At 38.1% G+C, this 12,370-nt stretch overlaps 1 protein-coding gene across 1 annotated transcript; it reads left to right on the top strand.

Moving 5' to 3' along the window:
* The first annotated feature begins 6,587 nt into the window (after nucleotides 1-6,587).
* Nucleotides 6,588-9,471, top strand: LOC110880049 (protein DR_1172). The gene is made up of 3 exons (XM_022128607.2): nucleotides 6,588-7,030; nucleotides 7,131-7,222; nucleotides 8,501-9,471. Exons 1-3 carry the CDS (start codon nucleotides 6,819-6,821, stop codon nucleotides 9,376-9,378), a joined length of 1,182 nt encoding a protein of 393 aa, XP_021984299.1. The 5' UTR covers nucleotides 6,588-6,818; the 3' UTR covers nucleotides 9,379-9,471.
* Nucleotides 9,472-12,370: the final 2,899 nt, after the last annotated feature.

Raw genomic sequence — 12,370 nt, 5'->3', positions numbered from 1 at the left:
GTATTTCATATTGTATCTTTCTGTAACTAAACTTTGTCGAAATCAATACACGTAACTGTTAATCGTTAATATTTTTGTGTATTGTTCACTCCCTCGCTCGGTTTGTATCGTAACGTGGATTCCGCACTCGTTACGGTATTCGAAACAAGATCTCGTAGTTGTCCGGCGATCTGCAAACGGACCTACAGTTCCGATTCGCCGTGGGACCGCCTTTTTGAGTTATCGTATATGCCGAGCTATAGAGAGATTCTCGTCGAGTTTTTATCGTCATTCTAGATTCATCCTACTAGGGCCGACCAACATGCAGAGGCACAGGACCAGGCGCACCGCCTCCTGCTGAGGTTTCTTTCTACCTTGCCGGTGTGCAACGTGCTATGACGTTTGCAGAGTTTGCAGTCTGCTGTGGCTTATACCAGGAGGATGAGATCGCTACAGATCTTTATACACATGAACGTTTATTATTAAAATTTGTATTGTTAATTATTATTATTATTATTATTATTATTATTATTATTTTAATATATAACATTTAACTAACAAACATACGTGTAAACAAGGAATGGTAGTGGTTGATAAACCGATGCTTCTAGGGTTTTAGGATGTGGTTGCAGAAAAGGACACTTGGGACCACACGTTGTCCAAGGGGAGGGTTTAAGCTATTATTGATCTGTTTCGCATGTACTTTTATTATCATTGTTAATGTTAATATTATTTATAATTAAATTTTTATTAATGACACTTTGTACAGGTATCTACACAGGCTGATCGGCTCTTCCACTGCTTGTGGGAAGAGTAGAGAGTGGTGTACGGGCAGAGATTTATTTTTCTTTTACTGCCTTTTGTACAAGAGGCCGTGCGCTCTCACACACGGATTGGCGCAGTGCTTCACCTCCCCACATCATCGGTAAGAGCATGAAAAGTTGTACGGCGGCGCCTATGTCACTGTGATAGCCCGTACGTTGGCTATCACATGGACGGTGACCCGCAGTACTACCGGAGAAAGAGCCGAAGAGGCTGGGGATGAAAAAAATTAAGAAGTTTCCCGCCCTAGGAAAGCGGTTTCGCAATAAGGACAAAGACATCCATGTGCCGGTTCAGTTGCCGGCACACTTTGAGCCGGTCTATCCGCCAGCCCTGCCCGGGGGTGTACAGGAGCATGCCACCGATATGGACATTGTAGAGCTGCCACAGACGCGACCACCGCCAAAGGTACCTCATTTTCCATAGCACGTTGTTCCAGGTCCTGTCTCGGGAGCAACGTTGTATTAGTAGTTACGGGTCGATGTTGATAGGCTTAGTGAGATGGTTGACACGGTGTCTTATTCACTGTAGTGGTTGGTTGAGGAGGCGCAGGAGGGATGACAACGTGATGGGTTACCTCCCCGACTGTTTCGTCCGTCTGAAGGACGACATCAGCACCAATAGCAGGAACCGCATGAGCAACAATAAGATCCGCAGTGATAGACGAGCTTGTTCTTGTTTTTGTATTTAGTTTTCACTTATATTTTATCTTTTGTTATGTATGTACAAACTTTTGCTATATATATATATATATATATATATATCGTATTCAGTCATATTTATGTTATTGGTTTACATGATGTTTGTTTGTATTACATAATATCTCATAATAATTTATTATTTTTTAAACAATAAAATTGAAACGATGTAATATTTTGAAACGATAAAACTGAAACAATATAATTTTCAAACTGTAAACATCGAAACGATATAATATTTGAAACGAAAATTTAATGTTGAAATGATAATATTGAAACGGTATAATGTCGAACTGGACGGGAGTTAAAAAATATATAATATTCGAACCTTGCCGACCGGACTTTATCAAACAAATTATTAATGATTTAGTATTTTTAAACGATATAAGGTTGAAACTGCATAGTTGTTTAAACGAGAGTTAGAAAATACGAATAAAATATATTCGAACCGTACCAGAGTTGTTCAAATAATAAACAATATAATATTTCTTAAACGATATAATGTTCGAACCGGACATGAGTTTTTAACACAAAAACACAAAATTCACCAGTCTAAAGTCTAAATGCTGATGACTTATATATTAGTGTTATAAACATAATTATTATTATTATTATTATTATTATCTGTATTTATACTTAGAACCTATTAGACATATGTGTGTTATGAAACGTTTTACATGGACGGGTATGTCGGTTAGTAAGAGGACACAAAACATGACGGTTATTCCCGCCAATCTTAACTGCCAACATAACCGTTTCTGTAATATGTATATATTTGGTTTGCCGGGAACCTTTTACCGGTACCAAGACAATTCCTTCACATAAGATTGTCCATTGTTTACTTAATTATCTGTTGTGTATTAATCTCAATCAAATGGCCTCACATGATTCCGCTGCAAACACTTTTCATAATTCCGCTGCAAACGTGCATGATATGCAACATTATATACGTCACGTACAGGTCTGTACGTGACATATATGTATCCTGAATTTTTGTGCTGAGTTCATTGAAAATTCTGTACTTCTATACGCTACGTATAAGTCTTTATTTGACAGATGTAATTCCTAGAGCGTGCAATCAAGCCTATTATAAAATTCATCACTTAGGCCACCCGGGGCAGTGGCTTTTTTGCATGTTATAGAATTAATTCACGCGTGGAAGAATCAAACAAACCACCGCCACCTAGCAAATTTAACGCGTGAACAATGGATCCCATTATATATTTGACGCGTGATAAATGGAATGATGTGAGGGGGTATGAGGGTTTATTATTGGGCGTTGTGAGTGATGTGCATTTCCATTAAAAAAGGCTGTGAGTGATGGAATAATGATTGATAACATAATGAAATTTGATTGGATGTTGTAAGTGTTAAATGATTGGTGAGTGATAACCATCCCTACCACCTTATCATTCCACTTTTTCCATAGAAGTATAGTACTAGCTGTGGTATGTTTATTTAACTAATTTATATTTATGTTTATATTTATACTATTCTATATCTATAATTATATTATATAACAATACAAAAAGTAACTTGGTACACCACCACCATTGTAATCGACGTGTCCATACAATCCATACAAGGCACCGATTCAGTCACAGTTTAACATGCACGAATTATAGGCACCAATTCATTCACAATCCAATCTAACATACACCTCTTCATTCACAACTGAAACAAACCGACACATAACATATACACACAACTGACGCGCCGATTAAAATGAATATATACATGTCGGCAGGCACCCCTTTAATTACACCCGCTTCGGCAACCGTCATTCACATTCCACAATTTCACCACCATACGTAAGCGTTCTTTTTTATTGGTTTGAAGTTAATTGATTCATGATTAAATCCAAGCCAAATGGAAAGTGTATGTGGATTCTGAAGTCATCTTTTTTGAATTGAGTCGTCCGAACATAATTGCAGAGTCAAACAATAGAATCTTACCGATAATCCCCAAACCATCGTTTGATGCCGCTGCCAACCACCACCAAGCCGTTCCACATGCCATCGAGCATCTCCAACACATACATGAGTGTGACGGGGCGGAGGATGCGGAAGGGGTTGGACAACTGGATAACAGGGATAAGGTGTTGCTAGCGGTGGTGCGCCGGAGGTTATAAGCAGCGGTAGTCGACGACAATGACGAAGGAAACGTAGTAAAGACACATCGATAATTGCAGGTCTGGAAATGAAAACGCTTAATCAGAGGATTATTTTTGAAATTCGTTATTTGTTGTTTGTGTTATGGTGGTGGCGGTTAGCAGATTCAAGAAACTCTTTATTTCTTTGAAACGACATAAAAAATTGCTCAATAAGAGAAAAATATATATTGCAAAATCCACCCAACAGAATATGGTTTCCAATGGTGGTTTCCTTTCGTTTTAGTTTGCTTGCTTTAAATTTATTTTATTAGTTAACTAAATACTTAATTTTTTTTGAACGGCCAACAGAATCAATCTCGAGCACTCTTCGGGCACCCACTGAACAAACGGAGTACTCCAAGAGTAACATGAGTCCACCACCAATTTCGGAGAAAACCCGGTAACCCACCCCCCCGTTGGCACGACGATGAAATTACCGGTAAAACCCATTTGGCTCAAGGATCCAACCCAGGTTTCCCTGGGTCTCCTATCATTGCCCACCAGTGCCTCACTCTGCACCAAGTGAGAGTCGAACCTGCATCTCTCAAGAGAAATGCAAGTCTTCCACCACTTGATCTAGAGATCATTGGCAACTAAATACTTAACTAAGTTTTATTATTTAACTATATATATAATTTTCAGAAGTCTGAATTTAGTATTTTATTTACATATTGAACTTAATATTTTAGTTGATTATATGTAAACAATTTTACCCGTTATTATCTTTTGGATATACATATATATCATCACCACGTGGTTTGTATTTACCTTTCCAAAAAAAAAAACAATTTCTGGTATCGTAACGAACCAACCGGTACATACTAGATTATGTACTAACAAACGAATTAGTGACATTTGCTTTTTGCGTGGTATCATCTTCGCCGGAATCCGTACCATCATCACCATCAACCTCGCCGGAATCAATATCCCGCTGCAATGCGCGGGTTTGCGTCAACTCGTACTTATACAAAAACCAACTTAAGACACGACCGAGACAAATGAACAGACACACCGTTTGAAAAGTTAACATCCCCACCGTTTGATTATTTTAAAGTAACTTAAGACACGACCGAAACAAATGAAAAGACGCACCGTTTGAAAAGTTAACATCCGTTTGATTATTTTAACAAAACGACGCACTGCCATGCAATGAATATAACATCCATACAAATCATCCCATCAGGGTAAATGAAAAGGCATACGAAGTAAATTCACCATACACACCAATTCATATTGATACAATGCACCGAAACTCCCCAAGAACAATAAATCCTAGACGGTGATGAAACCCAGACGAAGAAAACGGCGGAGAAACGATTATCACCGGAAAACATGTCCGCTGGCCACGAACCACCGCCGCCCACTCGATCCAACATCGGACACTTACATCAACTAACCGACGCCATCGTTAAAATCTACAGCCATGGCGGTTACAAATTTACCGGCCATGGCGATTAAGGAGAAATGGAGAGAGATCGTCGGGGGTGACGGTTATGGTGGTTATGGTTGATAAAGATTTTAGGATATATAAAATTGAACGGCAATAGTAGCGGTGAATTGCTGTGGTGGTTGTGGTTAAGTGGTGGTGCTGTTCAGACGGCGGATCGTTGGTGATGTGGTAGCGACGGTTTGATGGTGGTGTTGTTGTGGCTGCGGCTACACGTGGTTGTGGTAGCGTGATGCTAGCTTCTCCGTTTCTTGGTTTATGTGTGAGTGTGTAGAAGAAACTGTGAAATTTGTTTTTGAGTGATTGTATTTGGGTTGTATAGATTTGGTGTGTTTACTGTTCGGTACTTAGTCGCCCACTGTTATACATCTCCCAAACATTGTACATAATATATGTGATCTATTATAAAAGAAACATCGTCATTGTATAACCCAAGCACTATACAGGTTTTTTATCTTTTAGATGAAGGGATGATTATTTCATAATTTTATTGTGTTGGTTGACGTTAGAAAAATCTTTAATTATTAATAGGGGGAAGTCACTAAACCCAAAAATTTCTATAAAACCGAAGGTCGAAAACGTATATTCCCAAAAATTTCTATATGAAAACTACATACTCTCGACTACTGAGCGAAAAGTTCAGGGGGTCGGCCGCCCCCTCTCGCCCTTTAAAAACTTCACCCATGTTGCCTATCTTTTGACTAGCCAAACCTTCGTCTTTACTACGACTTTTGATACACCAAACATATAATATATCATTCCAGAAAAAATAAACTGACATATGTATGAAAATTGGCATACCATTTTTGCTTTAAATTGACTTAACATATACAATGTTTATCTTAAAATGCCCAGACGTGGTCTAAGATCTCTCCTAATAATAAAAAGTTAGGAGCTGTTTGGTAGCCTCTAAATGGTCATTAAGAGGCTACCTCTTAATGAAACCATTAAGAATTTTACCAATGAGAAGGTAGAAGAATATGACATGTGATGATTTACCATTCAGAGGTTACCTCTTAACCATTCAGACTTGAGGTTACATCTTATTCATTCAGAGGTTTTAAACCATTAAGAGGTAGCATCTGAATGGTCATTAAGAGGCTACCAAACAGCCCCTTAAACTAATTATTGATCTTCAAAATAAAGAGAAAAATATAAAAGTTGCAATTTGTTATATATTATGCAAGAATAACTCCACGAGATAGATGAATATTTGTTGTGTATGTTTAAATATGATTATCATCTATGTATTTGAAACAACCAAAGCCGCATTTATTTTTATGGATTTCGATGGATCAATTTAATTTCTTTTTCTGACATTTGGGTTTTCTTTGTTGAAACGAGCATCTGTACCATAACGAACTAATGTCATCCTTTCGACTTAGTTATTCTTTTTAACGTGTTAACTTTTAATTTGTGTTTGGTTTACCAGTCCCGCCGCAACGCGCGGGTCAACGTTAACTCGTATAATATAATAAGCAACGTGTGAGAGACAAACGTGGCGGGAAGATAGCACAACCAGAAACACAAAAACAACCGAACGTCACCACGTAGCCAAATGTTGTCGGTACACCGCTTTAACCGCAACATCTTCCATTAACCCTACTTCCACCCAAATCTCTTACATTATACTTTCAATATCGCCAAACTTTTGTTTCCTCCAATCTTCAATCTTCAGTTCTTCAAATCATTATTTTGTACACACCAAAACCGTGTAAAAATGGGTAAATCAGTGGTTATTATGTTGTTAATGCTAACCGCAATCGCGACGGTTTGCCGGAGTGCCAACGAAGCTGAAAAAGGCGTCGAGAATGTAAAAGAAAAGGTGGGTGATGTTGCAGAGAATGTGAAGGTGACAACAGAAGGTGCTTTGAATGAGGCCAAGGATAAGAGTGGTACATGGGCAGATTGGGCTGTTACTAAAGTCACCTCGTAAGCTTTGTTTCGTTGTGTTTGTAATCATTTATGTTGGATATGTTAGATTATGTTTGTTGAGGTTAAATGCTGTGATTTATTGTTTGGAAATGTTTAGGGGTCTGGGTAAAGGAAGTGCTCATAGTGCTGTGGATAAAGCTGGTGATGCTGCATCAAAGAGCACATCTGCATTGAATTCTGCTGCTTCTGGTAATTATGTTACATGTATTTATAAATGTTCATGTTTGTGTATATCTTTAGCAGGGCCGGCCCGAACCTGTTCGAGCTCGAAAAATATGTGCCCGTAGGCCCTAACGAAATTGGGTATTGGGCTTACTAAAGGTCTAAACCTAATGCCAAAGGGGTTAATAACTAATCTAAACCATAAGAATAGTTTTGTAAGGGGGCCTATGTTGGTGTTTCTATGATTGTACCCAATTAAAAAATATTTTACATCTACCTATCGGGTTTTTTTTTCATAAAAAACATGCCTCTCAAAATATCGGTGGTCCTCCCCGCCCACCCTCAGGGCCGGCCATGATCTTTAGACGCCTTAATGAGGGACCGATTACTCAAATGATAGGGATCGAATATTAGGACGGGTGGAGTAGAGTGAAGAAATGAATCATAAATCCAAAAAAATTAACCATTTTTTTTTTTATCAAATAATTTGGTTTTCACCCATGACTAAGTGGTTGCAAATGCTCAATTTAGATGTAAAAAGTTGTTGTTCCTAAAATATATTTTGGTTTATGTCTATATTGTTGTTTTTATTATAATTTAGTTTAATCAAGTCCGTTGGTTATGTACTTTTATTTCAAATCATTTGAGTCTATATGTAGGTAACTTTGACAATGTAGGCTATTGCTATCGAAATTAATGATTTGGTTGTTTAGTATAGGTTAGAAAAAATGGCGTGGGTTCTAATCCTTGCAAATGCGCTATTTAGGCGTAAAAAATCGGTGTTCGTAAAATATATTTTGGTTTACATTTATATTGTTGGATATATTATAATTTTTTGTAACCAAGTCTGTTGGTTATATATGTACTTTTGTTTCAATTCATTTAAGTCTATGTGTAGGTAACTTTGACAATGTAGGTTATTGCTATCGAAATTAATGATTTTGTTATTTGGTATAGATAGAGATTCATTTGTAATGCTTGAAAAAACTTATGATATAATAATGAACTTTTGTTATTTTGTTTTATATATAAACGTAATGCTTGAAAAAACGTTTGATACAATAATGAACTTTTGTTATTCGTTTTATATATAAATGTTTTGCTAAAACGTATATAGCACTTTCCTAGAGCACTTTTTCTTGCTTACTTCCTGCGCCCAATGTGTACATGTATTTCGTCGTTTCATGGAAGCGGCATGCTCAATGTGTGATTGTTGTGAAGCTGCATCAGGAAGCACATCCACAATGAATTTGGCACGCTCTGATTATATATGCACATAATGTAATTATGCCTATTTTGTTGCAGAATCTTCTAAGTATGTTTCTGAGAAGACAGGCGAGGTGGGAAGCATGGCATCAGAGAAGGCAGGTCAAGCCATTGGCATGGCTGGTGATGCGAAAGAAGATGGCAACGCGAAAGCAAATGTCGCGTATGCATACATCACTGAACTAGCACATGAAGCCATGAAAAAAGCTCAAGCTTTCGCTGGGGTGGTTGAAGAAACAGCTGAAGAGAAAGGGAATTACGCATATGATTCTGTGACCGACGGGGCTGATAAAGCAAAGCGCTTAGGGTCAGATGCGGCCCAAAATGCCAAAGAAACAGCAAGTGATAAGGCATCTGACGTATACGATAAAGCGGATCAAAAAATACGAATGGCTACGGATAAAGGTTCTGAACTCAAAGCGACGATGGACGGAGCGATGGCGGATGGTAAAAATAAAGCACAAGAGAAGGCTGGCGAAGCTAAAGATTCTTTTAACAATGCAATGTCTCAAGGAAAAGACCAAGCTTCTGATACATTAGGTGCAACTAAAGCTAAGGCTGAAGACTCTTATGAGGCTGCTAAAGGAAAAGCATCAGATGCTGCAGGGAATGCGTATGATGCGGCTAAGGCGAAGGTTGATGACTCTTCGATTTCGATGGACTCGATGAAGGAGCAGGCTAAGGAAACTTATGGGGCTGCTGCAGATGCGACCAAAGCCAAGGTCGACGACTCTTCGGCTGTGATGAAGGAGCAGGCCAAGGAAACTTATGAGGCGGCTAAAGGCAAAGCATCAGATGCTGCAGGGAATGCATATGATGCGGCGGGCTCGATGAAGGAGCAAGCCAAGGAAACCTATGAGGCTGCTAAGGAAAAAACATCAGATGCTGCAGGGGATGTAGGAGCAGCAATGAGTTGATAGAATATATGGAAATCCAACATGTATGTGTTAGATTATTGTAGGTTCTTTGTTCTACAAAGGCAAGCAATACATGATTCCTTTCTTGTTGGATGTGTAATAAATGTATACCGTTTTTAAATGCTTATAGTGAACTCTATAAACTGAGGCTTTATTTCCAATTTAATTGTTATCAAGCATTGTACCAAACGGGTGTCAAGACATACCGGCTTTTCTCAAATTTTGACAAGAAGTTTGAAATCAAGAACGTCATAGTTGAAGTTGCTACATATTACATATATGAAGATCTAACTGTAGAGATCTGATAAAAAAAAGAGACCATGATAACATAGAAATCTGGAAATAAAAACTAGATAAAAAGACCGTCTAGTTTTATGCTTTGATGACTAAAAACTAATTCATCAAACTACAGAATCTCCGAAGAATTTAGTAGAAAAATATCACAACTCAAAACAGAAAAGCTTTAATCTTGTTGAAGCATTTAATATCATTTTAATTTTTGTATATTTCTTAGTTAATGCAACTTACACTATCAAACAAATGAGCATAACTGACTATCCATTCCTTTGACAATTACCAAACAAATGAGTATAAGTGACTCTCCATTCCTTCGATAATTACCGAGGGATTTCCATTCCTTCGATAATTACCGAGGGATTTCCGGGACTGACACATTTTGTTAGCGACGGAAAACCCAAAATAACTTGGAACCTTTAAAAAAATAGCGTTTTATCTAAAAATTTCCTAACACATTCCGTTAGCGATGGAAAAAAAAACTAGGAACATTTTAAAAAAAATTCGCAAGTTTAATGAGAAAACTATACCGATGAACAATCTCTTGCATTATCGATAAGATTCGTACCCTTTCTTTTTAGATGATTGTTGGTGAGGATCTATGTGCAATACGGGGCGGTCCCGTTATAATCCCGTATAACACGTGGTGAATTCAATATTCCCACCGCCACCATATAATTAACGCTGTAGGTCCCTTTCCGGAGGATGACGAACCTAAACCTTGTTATACTAACCCACTAGCAAGTGCGGAATCCAAGCTAGCAAGCAAACCGGGATGAAACAAGCATAAACACAAACACACCAGGTTCACCGATTAACACCACTGTATTAATACGTATGAAGGTTTCGGTTACAAGCACAATGTTTACAAATCTAACTTGCAAACTCTCAAGTATGTGTGTGTGTTTTCGGACAGAATGCTCTCAAGCTCTCTCGAAAGTGTCTGTGTGAATCTCTGTTCTCAACACACTGCATGGGTATATATATACCCAGCCTCTGATGTCTGGTCCGAAAGATCCGATAGATGATCGAAGGATCATCTATCGATGACAAAGCTGTCGAATGATCCACAAATACTTCGAAGGATTGCACATCCTTCGAAGTCTAACAGTATCATTCGTAGCCTATCTTTCGATGTCATCGAAGGATCTACAATATCCTTCGATTAGCTATCCTTCGATACAGAACATCTTTCAACATTTTACAAACTGTTGTCCAAGTCAAACCGGAGGATGGTTGACTTGGTCAACTTACAACAATAACAAGGACATCGTTTACATCGTGACCGAATACAGACAAAGTACAGACACAAGTGCACCAACAAACTCCCGCTTGGCTGTAGCTTTGTCTCGAACTTCGATGGTCTTTTGTCTTCGAGTTCTAAAAATTCTGATGTCCTTTCAAGTCTTCATTGTCTTCGAGTTCTAAAAATTCTGATGTCCTTTCAAGTCTTCATTGTCGGAGGATCTTCAAAGTCTTCACGTCTTGAAAGTAGAAAGTGTATCAACAAACTACCCGTATCATGTAGGAAGTGTGTTGACAAACTCCCCCTTAACATAAGCTCCCCCTTGAGTTATGCTCGTGAAAAACTTTATCTTTATGAAGTGAGATCCTTGTGGTGTTGATGATGGTCAGCGGCAACTCGATCATCTTCATCCTTTGAGTGCCTTCACGTCGTGTCTTCATTCCGAAGCTTGTCATCGACTATGTTCTCCTTGCCTTTAGAATCTGCACATGCAAGAAATCTAAACGCGTAATGAGAACAACTGCTTGGAATATAGTAAACATAAACAAATGACACACGTATGACCATGTCACAATCAAACATCGTCCGACAGTTTGAAAGTTTAATAAATTTGTCAATTTTAGTTTAACTTTCAAAACTTGCAAATTTCGACCGTTTATGAAGATTTAGTCAGTTCGGTTTTCAGTCAGGTTTCAGGTAACGAAGACTAGAGTTCCAACATCGTACGATCGAAAATAAAATAGAAATAAAATCTTTTTGGTATTTTTGAATTTTTCAAATGTAAAGACTGAAAGCAGTAAATAAATATATACAGACATTCTTTTTGCGAGTTTCGAGGGTAAGAGAATCATATCAGTGTACGGTCATGCCAAACGCTCCTGTTGTTCAGTTAGTTAACATTAAGATAAGCATCCTATAACAATTATCGGTATTGTTGTCCACTTAAGCTCAACTTATCAGATGTAATCATGGCGAGGGGATACGTTAAGGTATGATTTATACTTACTGACCGGTGTTCATCCACATCACGACACATTCCCGTATCAAGGTATGCACGAGAGTTCATCTTACCGGTGAGTATACCGATTATCATCTGTTTGACCGTATATGATGTGAGATTCTCACTTATTTTGATTTGAAAACAAGCCCTATGTGATATAATCACTTATTGATGAGGAACTTGATTTTCATATGCATGAGGGCACAGGTGCAAGTCCGTGAACAGGTCAGTACTTCCGTACAGCAGAGAGACAAACTTGACACCCGGAAAAAATGTGATATTTTATCACTTATTTGATTTGGACATGTGATTGTTTATCACTTATTGAGGTCGAATGCAGTATGCAATATGTACACGTATGTATAGTATCATGGAAAATCTAGACTTGTGTCCCCGTTATTTTTCGGTAAAAGATACAACCATGATACCCAGATGATAAGCAGCATAAAGAC

The sequence above is a fragment of the Helianthus annuus genome, chromosome 11, assembly GCF_002127325.2.
Source record: "Helianthus annuus cultivar XRQ/B chromosome 11, HanXRQr2.0-SUNRISE, whole genome shotgun sequence".
Classification (NCBI taxonomy): Eukaryota; Viridiplantae; Streptophyta; class Magnoliopsida; order Asterales; family Asteraceae; genus Helianthus; species Helianthus annuus.
Note: the sequence above shows the minus strand (reverse complement) of the source record. Positions and strands in the feature narration are given on the sequence as shown.